The 23,293-nt window shown below is 45.0% G+C and overlaps 1 protein-coding gene across 1 annotated transcript in view; it reads right to left on the reverse strand.

Annotated features, from left to right (window-relative positions):
• FSTL1 (follistatin like 1) overlaps window positions 1-23,293 on the reverse strand; it is a 52,962-nt gene that overhangs the window by 18,083 nt on the left and 11,586 nt on the right. The window contains exon 3 of the mRNA XM_080826160.1: window positions 1,448-1,552. Coding sequence (XP_080682286.1) covers window positions 1,448-1,552 — 105 coding nt within the window. The remainder of the gene's footprint in view (window positions 1-1,447; window positions 1,553-23,293) is intronic.

A 23,293-nucleotide genomic window follows, 5' to 3' on the forward strand; every position in this document is an offset into this window, starting at 1 on the left:
AAGGCTGGGGATGCTGGGTCTCTGTGAAGTACTGCAGAAAATCGTTATGGACAGGGAAATGGACTTAAGTTCACTTGGCAACTCAGCTCTACAGTGGCTATTTAAAAGGCCATGGTCACAGGCAAGCTCGGTTTCTTTAGAATTTTGTGGATTTTGAAAGGCGGTAAGGGGCAAGCAAGTTCAGCTCAGCCCTAATGAAGGCACCAAAGCCAGAAAGAGCAGATGCGGGAAGAAGAAACACAGAACACTGGAGCTGGAAGGCAGCCCTGCTTCTCCAATTTTAGATAAAAATACCAAAGTCTGGGACGACAAACTATTTAACCAATATTTATTAGGGAGTTCTTACTAAATATTCTACATGCTGGGCAAACATGGTCTCTGTCTTCGCAGCATCCAGCGGCAACTAACTTGTTCGAAATCACACAAATGTATGTGGTTAAGGCGAGACTAGAAATCAGGTTTCCTGACTCTAAGTACAGGCTCACATCACCACACCGTGGCCAGCTACATTCTGGGGAGGGCCTCCTAGGGTTCCCAATGGATTTGGCTATCACATTTCTAAGTTGGGGGACTTCCTTTCTGAGACAATGAATCAGATTCTTCACCTGGGGACTAAATTAGGTGTATTTATTTGCAGAAAGGCAGATATATTTCTAGGCTTGTGTTGGTTTGACAGAAAGGGGAAGGATGGGATTTATGTTTGTCTGAAGAGTGAGAACTTGTCAGAATCCTGCTTACAAAAGAAGTAGTCCTCAAAAGCTCACACTCCTTTTTAAACCTCATTAAAAACAAATAAATGAAAACCCCTAAAAAAAAAATCTTCATTTCATCTAGAAGTTTTCTAAAAATGTGCATATCCTTTGACTTGGCAAGCCTATAGAAATAAAGGCTACAGCATGTAAGGATATTTGCACAAGGGTGTTATTGTTTCCAGTGGCAAACAACTCAGGAAACAACCTAATGTCCACCTATGGGAAAATTATTGCATAAATATGCCATTACAAAATATCTATTATGATCCCATTTTTGTATAAAATGGGGGGGGACCCTGTATGTTTATAGGGGCATAGAAAAGCAAGTGGAATAATATATACCGAACTGTGAACACTGGTCATCTCAGACTAATTAGATTTGAAGGTTATTGGGAAAATGATTAATTTTATGTTTATACAAATGTCTGTATTACTTCACTTATATATAAAGCATTATTAAAATTTTGACTTAAAAACCTTATAAAACTAAACATCTTTTTAAAAAAGAAAGAATATCCCTGCATTTGCATCTGGTTTTTAACTTCTGGGATCAAAATCCCTTGTCCTTCAGATAGACACGGTATGCTTTTATAAAGGTGATGAAATTGTTGGCTCTGCCGTGCTGACTAGTGGCTCCAGCAAGGTCACCATTTAACCTTGGCTATTGTCCTCTGGCTCCTGAGCTCAGGACTTACCTCAATGCAGAGGCAGGTGGGCTCTCCCTTCTCTGTGACTGCACATTCCCGGCCAGCTCCACAAAACACATTGGCACAGATCTTGGATTTGCTCCTTAGTTCTTCCTGAAACACAAAATCATAAAGGAAACCATGTCATGGAGATGAGACTGTCAGGGTGTAAGCCAGTAGTTATGGCAGTTACTTTCCTTACTTAGGTCATGGTCTGGAGTTGCAGCTCAGGGTTCTTGGAGAGTCCTGAAACAGCTAGAAGCCATCCCCAAGAGTCAGCCCCAGACTTGCTGGCACTGCTCCAGCCTAGGACCAGCTATCTCGAAGTCCCTCAGATTGTTTCTCAAAGAGCAAGAGACCCTTTCTTACGTGCTTCCTTTCTCTTAGAAGTGGTTATTGAACACCCCTTCTATGTGAACACTACAGTAAAGAGCCATAAAGGCAGTCTCTGTTCTCAGAAGCTCCATGGCTCCCTGAGGAAGCTCCCAAACAGAGACTTAGAAACATGGAGATGCAGGAACAGGAACACTAGGAGTCAGAGGGGAGAAGGAGGGCAAGAATCAAATGAGGCTTTCTGAAGAGAGGATGCCTTAACTAATTCCTAAAGGATGAGAAGAGTAAACTAGACAGAAATAGAGACATGTGAGAGAAATACGGCTATCTGAAGGACCAAAATCTCACTGAGTAGTGTTCAAGGTCATATCATTTCAAAAGTTAAAAGAAAGAGAGCTAACGCACTGGGAATGTGGATTTGCTATTATTCAGTATGGTCTTATTCAGCCCCCATCTGCCTCTGGCTTCAAGACCAAGAGGGCCAACCCGGCCGACAGAATTATCCTCAAACCACTTGTGGTCACACATTCCTGTTCAGACGTGCTCAGCAGAACCTGCAGGCAGGGAATGGTCCCAGTCTACGCCACTGAAAATGAGAGTGTCTGTAGGCACTAATCTGTTGGTGACACATTCCTTCTCTCACATTAATTGGTGGCTAAAAAGCAGCCCCACCTCATTTGCCACGCAGGCCAACAGCAGTGGTGGTTGAACAAAGGAGAATGTGATTCCTCCAGCCTCTGTCTGACTGCTGAGCAGGCAGTCACCACAGGCCTCCCGCCCCCCCCCCCCCCCCGGGGGTAGCAATGACTGTGACAAAACCAACAAAGATGGCAGGAGCTGAGGGAGGTGTCAGTAAAGGCAGAGGAGGAACCTCAGATTCCACCCTTCAGACCATGCAACTCACACTCACAAAGCTCGTAATACTAAAATTCTTGTGGTCGGTAAATGTTTCATATCTAAGAAGAGGTCAAAGAAAACAAAAAACAAAGTAGATATTGAGAGCTGAGGGCTGTGCCCAATACAGCTGGTCTGCTGCCACCTGGAGGCTGCTTTGCAAACTCCAGGTTATTATTGTCTCCCCTCAGCCATCTTGCCTGTCTTGCAGGGATCCCATTGGTCCAGAAACTCGCGCCATGCTCACATTTCATTGGTTCACAGGCTGTTGCTAAACCCATTCTTTTTTGGATGTTGCTAAGGGGAATTCAATAAAGCTGGCAAGCAGGGAAGAAAAGAGGAAGTAATTCCCAGACTGATGGGATGACTGGAGAGCTGTTGTTTCCTAAACCAGGAGTGGAGATAAAATCAAGCATATTCCCCGGGCAGGCCCTAACTGTGCCTGGGAAGGGAAAGCAGCTCTAAAAAAGGAAGAGGCTATCGCTGACCAGTGTAAAAAATCTCAGATAAGACCACCTTCTCGCTCCTTCATGAAACAACACTCTAACCAAGAGATACAGACAAATAAATTCATAAAAAGGCATGCCCTGACATAGGCCTGCACTCAAAAGACACCAGTATACAGCTCCATGGGCAGACCTTTTACACTCGGCTGCACCTCTGTAACTAGTCGCTTTAATTCTTTGAACCTCAGTTTCCTCATCTGTAAAATAGGGGTAAATACCAGCCCTGCCTTGCGAAGATGAAACCGTGTATTTGGAAGGGCATCATAAACTGAAAAGCAAGCAGCTTCCTGCAGAATAGCCTGCGGCATGCACAAGCTCCTTTTACCTTCTGTTGCTGCTTTTAGTGAATATTAAAGAGAAATGCTTTTCCTTCCAAGTTGAATTCAACCTAAGTCATTTTTTTCAGAAATAGTTCTCTAAAATCATTTGAGGAAACTGATACTCTCTATTTAAAATATAAAGCCTCATATTGAACAGTCCAGTTCAAATTTACAAACTGTTTTCACACATTTGATTTCATCTCACTGAATGAACAACCCTGCAAGAACATGTCTATTATTAACCTCATTTTATAGGGGAGGGAACTGAAGATCAGAAAGGTCAAGTGACTTGCCCAAAGGTCCCAGAGCTATAACTGAGAGGAGCTAGGATTCCAACGTGGAACTTCAGACAACAGATGAGTAAGTTCCCACTTACCAATACCTGGCACTTTGCAGGCTCATTTGGATTACACGTTATCTCACTTAAGCCCTATGGTAACACCATGAGTTAGACATCATAAGGTTCCCCATTTCATAGATGAGGGAACTGAGCCTGAGAGTTTAAATAACTAGAACATGACAGAGCTGAACTCCTACCCAACCAAAGGGAAAGCAGTTCCTTTATATTTGATTGACTTTCACAGCTTGAAAATTTAAGGTTAAGGAGATTGTGATAACGATGTGACTTGCATAATTAGCAAATGTGAGAAAGCACTTACAAGTGCGTCAGAGAGCTAGATTTGAATTCCCACGTCCCACGTCTGCTCCTTCCTTGCGACAGCCATGGGCAAGGTACTTACTTTAGACCTCAGTTTCCTCACTTGTGAAATGGGACCTCTCATCCCCGCGAGGGGTGTGTGAGCAGTAAATGAGAGATACCGCCTGCAGTAGCGTGCCTGCCACATAGCTGAGAGCTGCCATGGTTACTGACTCTCAGACAATTTCCCTGCTGAGTGCTGTTCCCACCTTGGCTGCCATGTCCCCCACCCAGCTGCGGTTACCCTGAAATGATAATACTGAAAGCGGCAGGACTGACTGAATGGAAAAAAACAAGGGCTAACCATCCACCTCCTTGCCCGGTTAAGACCAGAGAGAAGGGGGGGGGGGGGGCCCTGCTAGTCACACAGGCATTCCTCTTTGCAGGTGGCACATCTGTCAATAGGTGGCAATCTCCCTCTTTGTCTTGCAGAAGCCGCCGCCGCAATGCAGAGATGCAGCCTTGGCTCCTGCAGCTCCAGGCTCCCACCCCGGGAGCTCTGGGGCAGGAGGTGGGAGAGTGGGGTGGGGCGAGCACCCTACAGCCCAGGCAGCAGGTACAAAGAGCAGGATTTTTGCCAACTTGGGAAATAAGGTTCTACCTGAAGCCTTCCATCCTCCCCAGTTCTTCCCATTCACAGGCGTGCTTCCACGCAGAAAACAACAATGAAAATTTTCTACCTAGAGGGGGCCTCTTTGTACCATAGAAAGCCCTTCAAGCCCTCTCTTCTGGGGGAACAGGTTTTCAGGAGCACCCCTGAGGCTCCTAGAAAGTCCATTAGCATGGTGGGTGGCCCTACCCCTCTGCTCAGCAGAGGGGAAGAGCATCTTGAGAGGAGATACATATGGCATAAACTGGCTCCCGGGACAGGGCAATCGATGGCTGTCTTTTGGGGAGACGTCTGGTGAGCGACCCAGAAATGAGGCAGGGCAGCAGGTGACAGGGAGAATGTGGTGCTTTGGAACATTAATTTGTGTCTGGTCCCTTCCACCTCAGAAATTCTGACTCAAAGTACAGGGCAGCCTGGATGGAGAGAGGCTGGAGGCAGGGGAAGCTGCCAAGTGGAAAGTTGTGATCTAGTGGGGGTGACAAGGGCCTAAGGTCCAATGCTAATATTAATTACAGCACAAACAACTGAGTGAGACTCTTCATAGTGATCTCTGTCCTCACAATGTCTGTTCAAGTTTCCATATTTTTAGTCCCATCTAACAGATGGGGAGAATTCAAGAGTCAGAAAAGCTCTGTAACATACAGAGGCCACATAATGAGGGAGAGCTGAGTCAGGACCGGAAGGCAGGTCAGCCTGACTCTGGAACCTCAGGGACCAGTCAAGGTAGGGAGCTGTGAGCAGAGGGGACAGCTACAAGGGCTGGCACAGTGAGAGGCCACAGAGCACAAGGCAGTTCCTTTAGAAATTAGGTCCCAAGGCTATATGAGAATTTCATCCTTGACTAGATAACCACATTGGCATATGAATTTGCTCTAGGAATGGGAGGTCACAGGTGTACAAACTCCTAAGTCTGAAAGTACCTGTGAAAACGTGACAGACTGAATGGGGGTGGGGAGGGGGGGCATGTTCTGAAAGTGTGGACACTGATATGTTGAAAAAAAGTCAACAGAATACTTGCTCCAAGTGGAGAAACACTGGATTTCTAGCTTTGACTTTCTGCATCATCGCCCTGACCTGCTTCTGTGTAGTCCCCTTGGTGAAAGACTGACAGAACATTGCTAACTTTCACTAGGTGAAAAACTCGCTCTCTGAGCAACTGTTAGACATTGCATGATAATAATACTTTATACTAGCACAGCAATTTCAACTAGTCTGTAATTTTCACTATCATTTTTAATTCTCAAAACCCTTTAGGGTAGGCGGGCAGGGATTACCTCTAAGGCACTTCCAGACTCAACATCCAACGACGAAGAAGAAACTGAGGCTCGGGGCTACCTGTGACTGGTCCAAGCCCTCACAGTTGCAGAGCTGGGTCCTGGCCTAAGGTCTCCAGACTTTAATTCCAGCCCTCTTTCCACAAACCACTTTGCCTCCTTACAAATCAAAGCTAGAAAAGGTGTTGCTGTGGGTCCAAGGTCTAAAAAAACAAATTAGTTTTGCAATTAAAAAAGATCCTTTGCAAACAAAGTCCAAAGCAACTTATTTGCAAAACCGCCAGAAAAGGTGTTGGTGCGTCTGAGTCGCCGGGCCGACCAGCATTACATCCAAACGCAAACTACACTTGAATGTTTAGAAAAAAAAAAGTCTTCTGAAGTCAAACAGTTTCTGGAAGAACAGTGTGCTTTGGCAGGGGAGGAAGCTTGTAAGCAAAACCATAAAACTGTCAGCCTAATAGATCATCATTTCACTAAAGCGAACTGGGTCAGCTCTGAAACCCCCATCTCTTTCCTCCTTCCCAACTTTCTTTTTGGAGGAAAAAAAAAAAAAGCCCTACTTGCGCCAAGGTGGAATTTTGGCTCCGCTGGCCACTATTTTGTGACAGAGCGGCTTTGTTGACGTGAGAAAGGCTCTCCTTGCTTTGCCAGAATTAGTCATGGAAACTTCACAGGAACACCAGGGCCCCTCGGAGACATTGAGCACCACGGAGTTTGGGACAAAGGAATTCACAGAACTAGGGAGAGCCTGGGGGAGGCCTGGGTGGGGCACAGGGTGGGATGCTGGCTGCTCTCAGGCGTTCTGAAATGGAACCCAGTAGCACAGGCTTGAGAGAGCCAAACCTCTTCAGGACCTTGAAATCTAGCTGGAGCCCCATGTGACCTTGCTCAAGTCTCTCTGATTCTTTTGCTCTGAAAAGGAATATCTTGCTGCATCCCACTTACGCTAAGGAAAGAGGTGGAAGGCGTGTTCTGAAGGCCGGGGCAGGAGCTCTGCATCTGCAGGGACGGTATGCCTCCCCAGACGTGCTCACAACCAGCCCCTCACCTCAAGGTGAATGCACCAGGGCCAGATCTGGGTTTGAGGGATCCTGAAGCTTAAACAATTTGAGGGGCCTTCCCTGAGGAAAAGAATACACAATTATGCAAAATTGGGCTTGGGGACTTGTGAGTAAGGTCTGAAACTAAAGCTTAATTAGCTCACAATAAATCTGACTCTCTACCTACCCTATTATTTTCTTCATAAACAAGAAGGTCTTGGGGCCTTTAGTCTATTAGAACCCTCTTTAATATTTTATACACATATAGCTTATCTCAAGTGAACTCCAAGTGTCTGCACATTTTGGCTTCTGACACACCCACCACAGTGCCCTGCCTGAGAAAATCCACAATAAATGTTTTTTACATTAAATTGCACTGGCAGGGGGGAGGGGTCCAAGTTAGTGCCAATGTCAGCGGCCGGTGACAGTGGCACTCAGGGTATTTGGGGGAAAGTGTGGTTGGCCTTTGTGACATCAAAATAAGGGATGTATCACCCCAAGAGGATTAGCTTTAGGATTAAAAAAAAAATTATGCACCTGTCATTTAAGAACCACTAATTCTCCTTTGTATTAATTTCTTCTTCTTAACAAGATCTTATTTACTCATTTGTCTGAGAGAGAGCATGAGCAGGGTGAGCGGCAGGCAGAGGGAGAAGCAGGCTTCCAGCAGAGCAAGGAGCCCCATGAGGGACTCGATCCCTGGAGACTGGGATCATGACCTGAGCTGAAGGCAAATGCTTAACTGACTGAGCCACCCAGGAGCCCCTTTGTATAATTTCTATGTTTAGCTTCTATCACAGCTTATGGGATTAACATGTTCCTGACATTTTTGTCTCACTATGTGATAATGTATTGTGTGTCCAGAAATTACTACTTTCAAATTTCCAAAGGGACAAGGCTGTTTACCTTAACCATTATCTTACGGATTCTGTCACATTCTCTTGTGTCTGTCTTGTCAGACTCAAGGATCTAAACTGCTCCTAGGGAAGCTCCCTCATTCTCCCAGTGGCACATTCACCATCCCTGGAATGACTCCCACTTCATATACTTAGGTCTTTCTTGACATGGCCCAGCCCCAGCATGGCAGCCTAGATGCTTGGTTTCTATTCAATGCTAAGTTCCATTTTCTGTGATGGCCTTGTTAAGTCCTAGCAGAAGTATAGCAGCATTTAGTAAACACAGAGTTGGAAATATGTTAGGTTCTTTCACCCAGGACTGAGAAAAATCCCACATGGGTCTATGAGGTCTGAGAATTCATCCCTGTTGGCAGTGAGGAGGCTCTGACTCTAGCACTCCAGGAGGGCGCTTCTACTCTCACGCCCTCACAGCATGGGTCACAGTGATGCACTGGGGTGTCCCTGGGGAGTGCCACACTGTCTCCCCAACTTAGGCACATCAGTGACTCCACTCTGACTGACAGGGTCTACCAGGCTCCCCGGTATCCGTCTACGGTTCTCAGAGGGATTCCTGGGAGTTTCCAAGATATCCTGTCAGTCTTCCTAAGAAGTGTTTTTGGTAAGGCCCCTAGTCGTACAATTGTACCCTTCAGTTTCTTTAGAATTCCTTGGTGGGAACTTTTAAGCCAAACCACTTTTTGCCCTGAATTAGTTTGTTAGGTTTGATCATGGTACTCATTTTCCATTCTCCAATCATCCGCCTAGGACCTGTCTACTTTAAAGGACAATGTTTGGGGTATGGATAGTCCTACAGTCTTCTTTAGTAAAGACCAGGGCAAGTAATTCAAATCCACTAGAGAGCATATTTGATAAGTGCCTATTAAAAAACCCACGAATGATAAGAGCCTGTGACCGGTGTGATGCAAGCTCCATGTACTAAACCTGAAAGGAGGGCAGGATGTGGCCTCCACCTTCTCAGGAGTTTCTAACCTTGGTAGGGGTAGTGAAACTCACAAACACAGATCAAAGTGCAGTCCTGAGTAAAGGGGACTGCTGACTCCAGGAGATGGGGCTTCATGGATGAGAGGGGACATGAGCTGAGCCCTAAAAAATGGTAGGATCTAGATGGAAAAACTGTAGGTTTTTTGAGCAAGAGGGTCTTAAGTCTAGTTTGGTAGTGGTACACAGGAGGAAGTGGGTGAGGCGGAATTGGGGGCACAAGGAAACCAGGTAGAAAGTGCCTGGAATGATGAAAGTCTCATGTACGGTGGTGGCATGGATACAGAGAAAGGAGGGAATTCAGGAGAAAGTTCTAAAGAACAGAGATCTGGCAACAAAGCAGATAGAAGAGAGGAAGGTGAGAATCTAGGGAACTGCCAACATCCTTGGCTTTGAGAGGCTGAAGTTTGGCAGCGTGTCTTCCAGAATCAGAGACGAGGCAGAGACTGAGGAGGGGAGGGGTCGGTGAGGATGAGTCAGTTATGGACTTAAGTCTAAGAGGACAATACAGCATCCCACTGACAGCTGAGAATAAAGGATTAGAGAAGCACATCTGGACATGATCCAGGTAGGAGTGAGAAATGGGGCCAAGGGAACAAATGAACTCAGGAAGCAAGGGTGGGCATGGAGGCCTGAGGGTGGCCAAGGAGCAGGAAGAAGAGGCCGCCACCCCAGCTCCCACCTGGGGGGGTTCTGCAAAGAAAAGGTGCCTTCCCACCAAAGCAGATGTGACCCTGGACCAGGTTACAGGGCTCAGCAAGCCACGCAGGTTGGATTTCAGCCCCCTTCCCCTCCTCATGCAGTGAACAGCATGTATGACTGTCAGGAGGACTCTGAGGGCAAAGCAGCCAAGAAGGCAGAGCAGGCACACTGAGAAAACTGGGAGCAAAATCAGGACGTCTAGAGAGCTCCAAGAAATGGATGAGGAATGCCATTGTAGGAGAAATGATTTGGCAAATGTTGGGATGAATCAGCAAAAACAAATCAAAACAAAGCAAACAAAAAACTACAGAACAACTTTGAAACTTCTGTCGAAATCTGAACCAGAAGCCAGACCAGACAGAGGGACGGAGGCGGTGAGGTCCTATGTAAGGAGAGCCTCCACAGGAACCTGGAGAGAGGCCCTGAACATACCTCTCTCTGCCTCCAATAGTGTGTGACTTAGGGCAAGGTGCCCGATTTCTCGGGGCCTCAGTTTCCCCATCCATAAAAGAATTGTAGATGATGCCCAAGTCCCTTAAACTATTAAGATTCTCTTAACTAGAAAACACAGACATTTGCCATTTCAGATATTCTTGAGTCTCAAACTTTAATCTCCTGAAGAAGTTAATCTAGAAGCCCAGACTAGAGACTGGTTATGTACAGAGCCTCCTGTGAGTATTTCAGGGTTTTTGCTGGTTTTCGGTGGTGGAATTAAAGTTGAGTTTGTAGTCAAAGGATTTTCATAAGCAATGTCTTTTTCATTCCCTCCTGGGTCATGACAGAGGAAATTAGAGGAACAGTAATGGGACCCCAACTGAGTGGCCTGATTTCACTCTTAGTTGACTGGTTGAAACCCTCTCCTCCCTTTGAATGCCATTAATGACATTTTTATTCTATTTGTGTTTGCCTTGCAAGAAGAAAAGGGAGAGAATAGCTAAAGGAAATTCACATGAGATTCACAATTCTTCATTCCTGCCAAGAACCTGTCACTGAAGTATGTCTGGGACTGCCAGGGCTCACATTTACTCAGCATCCATGCTCTAATTATTTCCACATGTAGTTCAAGGCAAATGGTTGATTAAAAGTTAAAAAAAAAAACACAAACCCAACAACAACAAACACCCACACACCTAAATCCCAGTACCCTCCACTAAGATGATGGGGGAGGAGCTCCAGGGCAGCTCCAAGAGGTTTCTGAGAGAACGTTTTGGAAGTGTCCCCTGTAGAGCCAGCCACATCACACCAACATCCCCACACATTCCCAGCACTCCATCCCAAGCCAATCCTCCATCTCTCCAAGCTTCCCCAAGCACTGAACTAAACACAATGCATATTCTTTGAACTTCTGAGTGGAATGTAGGATTTATTCCTGCTTTGGTGGAAGGCCTAAGAGATGGACATAGGCTAAGAGCCACAGGTTCTTTTCACCACTTTTGCCCTGGGCTCTACTGAATTTAGGTAGATCCTGGGTAGTTCCTGATATCATATACTAGGGAAGAAATCCAGGGTGTGGAGAACAGTGGTAGCTTCCCCAAGTGTGAGAACAGTCCCCACATCTTCAACTCCTTTCCATGATCCCAATTTGCAAATGGCTTCCGCTAAAACCAACCGGAAGTTAACCCACTGTTTCCCAAGGTGGTTCACGTGAACTGGCACTGATTCAGATGCCTGACACTGTCATCTACTGATATCTACTTGGCCGTATTTAACAAGGCCTTTGGCCGTGACTCAGTCTTCTTCCTGTCTCCTGGGTGATTTCATTGTTTATGTGGCCTCAAGATCCTTGACCTCCTCACCTCCAGTAAGCCTCACTTCTGAGGTCCTCTGGCTATAGGGAGCTTCAGGAAGTGTCTGTGAGTACAGCAGGTAACTGTAGCAGACTAAAATAAAGGGTACAGGGCTCCTGAGGTCCTACATTTTGAAATGAAAATTCATTACCCTTTGAAAATGTCAGCACCGTGAAGTATTGTTAGATGCCTCTCTAACCTTCAAATGGGCAGAGAATGTCCCAAAGGACCAGCTAAAAAAACAATGTCACCATCTGGGAAGTCTGATTTATTGTCTGAATTACACGAATTCTTCCTGTCCTTCAAGGCTCAGCTCAAGTTACACAACTCTATCCTCGGTGACCTTTCCCTCTGAGTGTTATGAGCTCCTCCTTCCATCTCTAAATTTTCATTCTTCTCTGCACAAACTCATTTGATCACTTTCTAAAAAATGTAATTGATTATGCAGACTTTGTCTTCCCAGCTGAACTCTAAGTTCCTAGAGGACAAGGCTTATATTCTAAAGTCTTCCATAGGTCCAGGCATAGTACACGGTGCCATGCCATCAACCTTTGCTGAAAGTATCCAAGAGCAACTGAGCCACGCTGCCCTAAGGACCTAGAGCAGGAGCGGAAAGACAGCCCCTGGGCCAATTCCTCTCTTAGGGCTGCCTCCTTTCAGGATCAGGGGTTTTTTTGGTGGGGGGAGGGGGGAAATAACCTAAAGAACCCACCCTTCTCCACAGGCCATAAATATTCAGCCAGTAATCTCCCTAATGAGAGATTGTTTTTGACCAACCGAAACACACTGGGATATGTGGTGGGGGGGGGGGGGTGGATAGGAGAGCAATGGGGGGTGGAAAAGGCTTTCAGTCATTTCCTTTGTCCACAATTAATGTATAATCTAGGAGTTGTGCTGAGGGAATGAGAATGGGAAAAGGGAAAAGAATGGAAGAGGAGGCAATGTGGGAAGGCAGGGTACTTCTAAGGAAGGCAAAAGTGGGTGGGACTTCAGAGTGTAGGGTAGAGATTGACAGAGAGCTGACTGCCACCTTGGTGACCTATACAAGGGAGAAGCAGAGACAAAGATAAGTAAGAGGGGCCAAGAGAAATTGTGAAAATGGGCCTACTACCCAAGGCAACTGTTTTGTGTTAACGCTTCTCAGGAACACTGCTCTTACATTGTCCTGCGGTAGTAGGGAGGCAAGATGGTCAGTCTGCCTAGACATGAGAAAGAATAAATTGCCATTGTCTTATCCCACCCCTCCCCCATGTGCAGAAGGTTCTGGGCGTCTCCAAGCACTCCCTTCTGGCTCATCTGCTAGGATGACTTTACTGTGGGCTGGAATACACTGAAATGGGAGTGGCCAGGGAATGGCTAGACTTTTGCTGTGCCCAAGCGTTTTATTTTCCAGGGTGCTGGGCATCTTGAAAGGAACTGTGCTGTCCAACCGAGAGCTGAGACCATGTGACAGATGGGCGGGGGTCAAGAGGGAAGATAGCAAGGAGGTGAGGGTTGACTGGAACAAAATGGAGCAGAGAGACCCCAGAGACCAGTGTGAATCTCTACTTTTAAAACACAGACAAAGCCCTGGGACTCCGGGGGCAGTGTGGCTCCAAGGCAGCTGTCAAGTTTCTAGCATCCCGGCAATTATTCTCCAGCCCGTGGAATGCATAAGGGTTAAAACACAGCAAGAAACTCCATGCTAAATGAAGTCACCATATGTGTGGCTCCGTATGGTTCTAGGAGAAGCAGACAGATGTAATTAGAAGTTCTTAAGACACTGTGTTGCCATGGCAACTGTCGGCCAGGAGAACCTGGAGTCCAAGGAATACACTCTTCCAAGGAAATGCCAGAGGCGGGTGGTGGTCATCATCCTCCGGTTCCACAGGCAGGGCCTCTCTACCCCCACCCCCCCGACCCTGTTTCCCTACCCTTGCCCGGTCCTACACTCTTGGGGACCCTCCCTCTCCAATTCCTTTTCATCCCCACTTCCTAGGTCCCAGATAGGCACCCAGAGCAACTTCAAATGCAGACGAAGCACTCCCTTCAGATGGCATCCAAAGGCAGCAATTAAGGAGAAGTTGAATCTTGGGAGAGTTTGTGCAGGTGACATTGTTCTCTGGGCAGTCTCTGGTCCCAGGGGCTTTCTAGATCTGAGTGTGGGGATCACTAAGAGAAGTTGAAAGCTTAATTTACATATCACTCTGGAACCCAGCTCCTCTATGAGGCAGAGGCTGGATGCGTACTACAGGACAAGTAGGGGTATGTGAGTTTGAGCAGGGGAATGTCTGCTCTTAGTAGGCAACCCTGCATTTTATCAGCCAAACTGGAACATTTTGAGAGTAAAGGGGGACCTTTAAAATAGATCTACTTGGACAACAGGCATAGACTGGGACATCTGGTCACCTCAATTAACAGGCTGCCTAAGGGGGAAATTATTACTTTTATTTTACAGAGTGGAAATTTTAACCTGGTGTCTATGAGCCCAGCTATGGATTTTGGGACTGGATTTTCCTACAGCATAACCTAGGAAAGATGAGAAACTCAAAGAAAGTACTACTCTGGGCATGAACTGCCTTAATCTCTCAATTCGACGGCAACAGGATATTCATGGGGTTCTGCTGTTGCAAAGCTGGGGAGCCTGAGCAGACGGGACCACTTTCCTTCAAAATCTCTTTGTCATTACAAATCCTTCTAACTGCTTCTCTAAAGAGAGAAACATTCATTTCACACATTGTTGCCAAAGAGGGACGTTTCTCTACGGATTTATGGCACTAATGTGGTCAGTAGAGTGGGATCATTCCACAGCAGAGAGACCTAATAAATCTCCCCCTGAAGAGTGGAGGTTTCCAGGTGTACATTCTTACACATTCCTTGACAACTGAACCGGAAACAGTGGCTCAGGGATTCTGTGGTAACAAAACCCAAGGAAAGGTTAGACTCTCCCAGGGAACCAGCAGAAATGGCTGTATTTTCGGCACAATATAACCAGCCCAGAAATTATGAGAATGTGGTTCACCCACAAGCTCAGTTACAGAACTGCGGGAGGTTCAGAGGGTAAGGCCCACCCAGGGTGCATCCCCTAGCATTTTCTCAGGGACTGTGGGAATGACAGCCATTCGATAAAAGTTTCTGGCAGTTTCTTGACAACCGTGACTAATAATGGGCCTCTTCTCTCGACCCTGGCTCAAGGTCGGGGAACCACTGGCGCCAACTTGCCTTACTTACCTGCACCTAAATGCAGACAGGTCCTAGACACTGGAGTGCCAAACTCTGAACTTAATGCGGAGTTTCCCCAAGATTTTTGGATGGCAATAAAAGACTCCTTACAACCTGTAATCATCAATTAACACCACTGTTCTCTGCTAGGCGTGTATGGTGGGAAGTCCTGACACCCACTGCACCTCCCCTGCATTTTAATACTCCACTTTAGAGGAACATTAACCTTTCTGGAACAAATTAAGAACTTGATAAAATCAATCCCTTTGGGGGGAAAAAACCCAACAACACTGCAGGTACAAATTAATCTGCATTTCCTTATCACTGTCCAAAGTAGAATTGGACAGAACCTATTTCCAAGCAAGTAATTGAGCAACAGAATACTAACCATCAAGCTAGATGCTGGGGACTCAAGGAAGAATCAAGCACAGTCCATGTCCCTAAGCTGCTGACAGTTTAGTCGAGGAGTTGAGGAGATGGGATACAAATACATGGAAATAAATAAACAAGCAAATAAATAAATAAATAAATAAATAATTTATTCATTCTATTATTTATTTATTTATTTATTGAGAGGGAGAGAGAGGGTAGGAGGGGAATAGGAAGTGGAGGAGGGAGAGAGAAAATCCCAAGCAGGCTCCACACCCAGCATGACTTATGATCTCACAAACCTGAGATCATGACCTGAGCCAAAATCAAGAGTCCATCACTTCACTGACTGAGCCATCCAGGCGCCCCAATATATGAAATTTTATTTTGTTTATTTTTATTTTTGTTTGAGATTTTCTTTATTTGGTTGAGAGGGAGAGAGAGCAGGAGCAGGGGAGGGGCAGAGGGAGAAGCAGACTTCCTGCTGAGCAGGGAGCCTGGCATGGGGCTTGAGCCCGGGATACTGAGATCAGGACCTGAGCGGAAGGCAACTGCTTAAACCAACTGAGCCACCCAGGCGCCCCAATACATGTAATTTTAAATAACAACACAATCTAATAAGCGAAAACTCAAGACATTGTGTAGCTAAATGTAGTTTGTGGTTAAGTGACAAGTGTCTAGAGCCGCACTGTCCAATAGCAATATAATATCAGTTTCACAGAGGATGCGAAAATTTCTAATAACATTTTAGAAAGTCAAAACAAACAATTAATTTAATAATTTGTTTACATAAGCCAATATAGCCAAAATACCACCTTTTTAGCTTGTAACCAATAGCATTAGTGAGACGTTTTACACACTTTTTTCACAGTGAGTATCTGATACCTGGCATGCATTTTTCATTTACAGCACATCTCAATGAGACCAGCCACACTGCAAGAGCTCAATGTCCACTCGTGGCTTGTGGCTTTTCCTACAGAACAGCCCAGCTCTAATAAGTTCTGGATGCTGACACATTACTGAGGGCTGAATTGAGGAGGAGACTTTAGGTAGAAAGAGAAAGACTTTCTTTAACTAGGAATGTCCTATGAGCGTTGTATATAATTGAAGTCAGCAGATATTTGAACACCTCAGTAAGGCAGCATGCTGGGCTGCATGGACAGGGATACTGAGGTAATGAACATCCAGGTCTTTGAAAACAGGCAATTCTGGGCACTTAAGCCTAATTCTGGTTCTGCGGTTAATGCCTGTGGACAAGTCACCCTTCTAGTCTCCTCTATAAGATAAAAGAGGTGCAGCCTCCTTTAGTACTTTGTATGGCTTATCTCATAAAACAATTAAGGGCCTAACTAAACAACATATTTTGAAACTTCTCTTAACTATTTAAATACTTTTACTTTTTTTGCATAAAAGTCAATGGACAAATTTGGCAATGTAGTGAATATTTCTCAAAACCTTTTCTTCCTCCCATTTCTTGGCTCAACTGTTACACTCTCACTGCCAACTTTCAATAATATTACACATACACACACACACATACAAAATTTTAGTGCCTTGAGATTAAAGTCAATGAAAATATGCACATTCTATTCTTCTTGAGACATTCCTGCTTTGCATTCTTTCCTTGGAGTAGCTGGGAAGTCACAGGGGGATGGGGGAAGGAGCTGTAAAACTTACATGGGCTGGCCAATCAGGCCTTATCTGTGTCAGGAGACCCACCAATGAGAGACTACCAGGTATTCTGCTCCACTGCAGTAGCAAAACTCCCTATTTTTGCAAAGATTAAAATCCTGTGAGACCTTCAAACTGTACCAGCAATGCACAAAGACCTCTTTTTCTGTTCAATTTGCTTTCCCCCAAGGACTACATTAGAAACTCTACACAAAAACCTACTAGCTTGGTTGCTACAGACGGATTATCATTTGCAGTAAAAACACTTTCTTAGTATTATGTAGTTGTTTAGTTCTCAAAGCTCTGTTCTTTAACTGACTAAACATTAGGGAAATGCCACATATTGAACCACTTTTTTGACTCCACTGTAAAGTGGAGCAAAATGCTATGGAATCAACAAACTGGTCTATGGGTCAACAGTAAGGGAGTTTTGGAGAATAAGGCTGCAGGAACCCACCCACTGCTGATCACTGGGCCATTGGTGGAACCTTCCCCAGTATGAATGATAGCTCTGAGATCCAATGTGCAAATCTAGTGACACTGTTTTGCCCATTCCGGGGACATCAAAAGTGCTATTCAAATGAACAGGAGAGAGAGCAAGAGCAGAAAGGATCCCCCAAAATAAAGGTCTCAGTATATGGTGATGTCAGAAGACAAAGTAACCAGAGACTTTGAGGCAAAGAATCACCAACAACAGAATTTTTTTTAATATATTTTTTAAAGGTTTTATTTATTTATTTGTCAGAAAGAGAAAGAGAGAGGGAGAGAGAGAATGTACAAGCAGGGGGAGCAGCAGGCAAAGGGAGAAGCAGGTTCCCCTCTGAGAGAGACCAATGTGGGCCTCAGTCCCAAGACCGTGGGATCATGACCTGAGCCTAAGGCAAACGCTTAACCGACTGAGCCACCCAAGTGTCCCTACCAACAACAGAATTTAATTTAGTGCTTTATGTTATATTCCTTTGGATATTAGCTTACTCTGGGAACGATGCCCAGTTAAATCAGAACTGCTGTTCATGGAAGGAAAGAATAAAAATATTTACTATTTAGTAAGCCTCCGCTTAAATTCCAACTTCACCTAGAGCTGAGAGAGGCAGAATCCAGGTGTTGGACAAAGCAAGCTCAGCATTACTACCATGTCCAAGGTTAAGCAAAGTGTTGATGGGCAAATGCTGTCAACCATCTTCCCAGGTACACAAATACTTGCAGAATCTGACATAGAGATCAGAGATTATAGGCAGGATACTGTGCATCTCCTCATATTACATATGAGACACTTGGATTCATTAATTAACCCATTTGACCAGTGGATCAATTCAACAAATAATTTACTGAGCACCTAGTATATGCTAAGCTTAGTTCAAGGTGCTGGGGATTCACTGGTGAATGAGACAATGAAGGACTACATCTTGAAGAAGTACATATTCTAGAGAGAGGAAAGTGAAAATAAATACAATTAACAAGATCATTTCAGAGTATGATGTACATTAGAAGAACATGGCATATGTTTGACAGAGAAATCTGGGAGAGGCGACACCACTTAGACTGAATGAGGGAATGCTCTCTTGAGCTAAGACCCAAGGATGAAAGGAGCAGTTCACACAATTGGAAGAGAAATGCAAAGGCTGTGATACAGGGCAGAATTTGTATGTTCCTGGAACAGGAAAAGGCTAGTGTGGCTGCTACAAAGGGTCTAGCAGGGATAGCAGTGAGAGGTTAGCTGGGAAAAGCAGGCAAGGCATAGGACCTTGTACGCACTGATAAGAAATTTGTATTTTATTCTTACTGAAATGGAACACTAGAGGAGACTGATGTGATCAGATATGTGTCGTGGAGAGAGGCAAGAAGGAAAAGGGGGTGAGCAGCTAAGAGGCTACTGCAATTGCCCAGTGTAAAATGATGGCAGAGATTAGGGTTGTGGTGATGGAAACTGAAAACAGTCAAAGGAGAGATAATATACTCTGTCAGCAGAGCCAGCATGACTTGCTGAAGGACTGGAAATGGATAGAAGAGTGAAAACACCTGAAGAAGATTCCTGGGTACTTTGAGTTGATAACCAAAAAATACCTCAGCCAGTTCTTGGTAGGTATGGACATGGCCATGCCAATGGGCTAGTACGGAGTCACTTCCAGAAGGATCTTCCCTTGGACTGACCCTGAGGTCCAGATATGTCCCATGCCTTCTCAATGAAACTGCATTATTTTAAGTGAGTTCAGCAAGCCCGCTAAGACCCTGGTGTCAGATGTAAATAGACTCTGCTTATGAAAATCTGTCCAGAGTTGACCCGTGTTCCCAACTGTTCCATAGAACACAGCACTGAAGTATTTATAGTATTTTTTGAAATGGTGCCCTATGGTGCAATGTCTGGGAGACACTGTTTATAATACTCTCCTCCTAGAGAAGAAAATAAATGATGCGCACGAACACTGTCGAGTTCTAAAAACTCCTGCAACTAAAGAACCACTTAACCTAGCACATAGATTAACATGACTCACTACAGTTTGAGAAACACGGGTCTAGGCTCTGTATGTCTCTCCCTGTAGTTTTATGTACCCTGGAATTCAAGCAAAAACAAGAAGAGCAGCTCTTGTTTTTACTGAGCACTTACTTTGTGGAAGGTACTGTGTATCAGTATCTCCCTTGCTAAGGACACTATATACAGGTGCCATTTTAATGTATAGCTTTTACATTATCATTTGTTCTTGTGAGTTTCGCTTTACGGACCATGCGTTCACTTAGCAAAAGCAGACATATCGTCTCTGACCATATAGATCAGTAGTGTTCATTCACAGTACTTCCTCCTGCAGTGCTTAATATAAAGACCCGAAATTCTTTACTTTATCGCCCCATCTTTATTTACTTACCCCACGACAATTAAGAGTAAGAATTTCTCACCCTTATCACTGCCTCCCTCTTCCTTCAGCCCTCCTCTTCACTAGTTTCCTTCTTCTTATATATCTCACTTCTTTTTTTTTTTTTTTTAAAGATTTTATTTATTTATTTGACAGACAGAGATCACAAGTAGGCAGAGAGGCAGGCAGAGAGAGAGGAGGAAGCAGGCTCCCTGCCAAGCAGAGAGCCCGATGCAGGGCTCGATCCCAGGACCCTGGGATCATGACCTGAGCCGAAGGCAGAGGCCTTAGCCCATTGAGCCACCCAGGTGCCCCTATCTCACTTATTTCTAAGATAAGAACCATTTGAGGGGCAGTTCATCTGCTTTGAACACCTTTGGGCTTAGTTTTCCCTACTTTCTGTTTCTCTCTCAAAGAAAATGTCATGACTTTCAGAATGTGGCTGTTGTCACATCTTAACCCTCAGACTGGGGGCGCCTGGGTGGCTCAGTCAATTAAGTGTCTGCCTTCCGCTCAGATTATGGATCCCAGGGTCCTGGGATTGAGCTCCACGTGGGGCTCCCTGCTCAGCAGGGGGTCTGTCTCTCTCTCCCCTTGCCCCATAATAACCCTCAACCATCTGGGAAACAAATACCACACACCCAAACACCACACACATTTCACCAACTTCAGCACAAAGACGACCTTTCCTGGACTCAAACAATAGATAATTGGGGAGTGGGGAGGTCTTTACATTCCAGGCTACTGTAACATGAGTCATTATGGTTACTAAATGACAATGCTATTTATTTTACACTGGGCAAAATAATCGTAGCATTACCTAGAAAAATAACCCAACCACCAACTGAAATATAGCCACTGGGGAAGATTGCAGCTTGCTCTAATCCACCAGCAATTCAAGGATGCAGCTTAGGCAGGAAATGAACAGCCTTCTATTTGATCAATGTGTAAAGAGAAATTATGGGGAAATGCCATTTCCTAGCTGTAAAATGACCAACACTGTGGACGAACACTCTTCAGCCTTGGCTGCTCTTAGAGGATTTCAAATATTTATGGTTTCCTTATTTTAGTCTAAGCAAAGGGAATGCCTATATAAGGCATGTAATGAACACACACAAAAACCCAACTTTTATATTTTCTTATTATCCAGGTTCTATTCCCTTCATGGCTGGGGTCCTTATCAGGAGAACCCAGGTAGGGTTTCTGAGGTGGCCCACTCAGCTCACAAAAGCCTGCTTTGGGATGCAGGCAGATGTCACAAATGCTCAGAATGCTCAGCTTCACTCCTCCAAGGGCAGCCTTATCCACAGGTCTTCCCTGTATGCCATCATTATGATGCTACAGTTGATTGGGGGCAGGCTAAGGTCTATGTCAGAAGCAAGAAATTCAGCTGGCTTCCCCTCAGAATCCTAAGAACCATTCTGGAATGTGTCCATTTGTGCTTTGTTCCCTCACCCATCCTCTAGTCTTCTATCCTTGGCATTTTCTGTTTTCTTTCCTTTCTTATCCTGTGTGGCCTTGGCCTTGCTGACAGCCAGATGCAAAGAAGCAGACTTCTTGGTTTAGCTATTTTATTAAGGGTAAAGACTTCTACTTTATGCATTAATTGGTGTTTGCATCATGTTCAACAGAAGCATAATTTTCTGCATGGCATGAACGGCTGGCTAATGATCAAAGAAAACCCCGGCACAAGGACCCCTACTTCAGGTGTAAGTTCATTAGGGGTTTCTCAACGTCCTTTCTTGAGGGGACAGGACTCGAAGGGAGAATGGTTTTGGGAAGTGTTTTGAGTAAAGAGGCCAGACACTGAAGTCTTTGCTAAATGTGGGATATAATAAATTCAGTACTCACTGCAGACTTATTTATTAATAAATTTCCTAAACTACTTGTGGGCCATATTGTTTAAAGAACAAGTACCAAGTTAATACCATTTATGTCTGAGAGATACAACTGGGCAACCGTCCCTTATATGTTACCCATATATATAACAATATATATAGGTAATGAGACTTACTGTAGGGATTATTTCATAATGTACAAAAATATCAAATCACAATAATGTACACCTGAAACTTAAATTATGTGAAATCTAATTCAATTAAGTAATGTCAGTTTAGTTAATTAAGTAGTGAAATTTATGTGTATGTCTGTGTATACAGTCTATTCTGGGGCACAGCCAATTTTAACTCAATTCTGACACCGTACAAGTAGATTTATTAGGAAAGCCACAGGCAACATTGGGCTGGGCCCCCATGCAGGACCAATAATATAGCATACTGGACTCATCCAGCAGGGTTTAGCACTTGGAGTGCAGTTAAGGCACCACGTCTTTCAGTAGGACTAAAACATCTGTGTTGGCCTCTGTTTCCTTACTGAGTTCACCCTCACAGGTCACTTGATTTACCTGGTGAGGTCAATGCCAAAGAGGTCAAGGTCAAGGCCTCAGCTGTAACAGCCTTGAACTGATTTGGAGAAGGGCCTGGGGACCAGGGCAGCAACTTCATCAATACCTAGTCAGGAAACCTAGGATCCTGGTCATGGGCCAGGTGGCATGGTGAGAAGGCAAGATGCATTCCAGAAAAACAAAATTGGGGTCCACACAGCATTTCCAGACAACTATTTTTGTAAGCCACTTCAATACTGCATCATTAGCTTTAAAAGAACATTTACAAAGGTCAGAAGAAAGTGGTTTTTTTTTTTTTTAAATAAGCTCAATAGAAGCTCAAGTTGCACACTTTAGAACTCTGAATTGCTTTCCTTTTTTAAAAAAATTATTTGCTCAACCCCAAGGAGACCCAGCATCCTTTATTTCTTGTCCAGTGATGTTAAGCAGCTGGTTTCTGAAGTGAAAAATCAAGTGATTCCTCTCTATAGGGTAACCAGCATTTGGGATTCCTGGGCACGCAGACTGTTCAGGGGCCGCATGCTGTACTATTCACGCTGCGCTCAGCACATGCAGGAGGAACCAAGAGACAAAAAAGGCCTACTGCTTTTAGTTGCTCTTTTCTTCCCATTCCTGGCCAGCTTCTCTTTTCAAACTGTTCCCCCTTGGGCCATCCGCTAAGACAGGAGCTAATCAAATATCTTAACTCCATTAAGAATACTTTGACAATCCAACCTAACTGTCTGCCTCCTTTCCTATGGATAGGATTTGTGGGCCGGGTTCTAGAGCTCCCTTGCTCCAACTCCCGTATTTTGCAAATGAGGGATCTGGTGACTTGCCCAAGGTCATGCGACCAGCGGAGGACACAAGGCTTCTGACCCATGTGCCACGGTCTGGCGTGAGTCATTCACTCCAGCCCATTTCTAGCCAATAAGAGGAGGCTTGTCTGAAGCCGGCTCACATCAGGAATCTCTGGGAGCTCAGCCACAGCTTTGGCCAGCACTGCTGGCATTTCTGTGACTCCCACCGTCTTAAGACAGCTGAAACCCGACAGTCCCATAAATTCACTTACCTGCTTCTTATGCGTGCAGCTCAGGCCAGTAAGCCCCCTCTCCCCCTGAGACAGTGTGAGACAGACTAAGAAAACTGGGAAAATGAGCGAGGAGAGGCAACACAAGTCAGAGCTACAGAACTGTGCAGATCGTGCTAGAAAGGCGCGGTGCCAAGCAGACACTGTCTAGACTTTAACCGGCCCCTCCAGAGGGGGCTACGGGAGGAGGGGGAGCGGGGCCAGAAATCCTGCTTGCTTTTTGTTCAGCTAATG

This window comes from Martes martes (assembly GCF_963455335.1).
Source record: "Martes martes genome assembly, chromosome: 1".
NCBI classification, from domain to species: Eukaryota; Metazoa; Chordata; class Mammalia; order Carnivora; family Mustelidae; genus Martes; species Martes martes.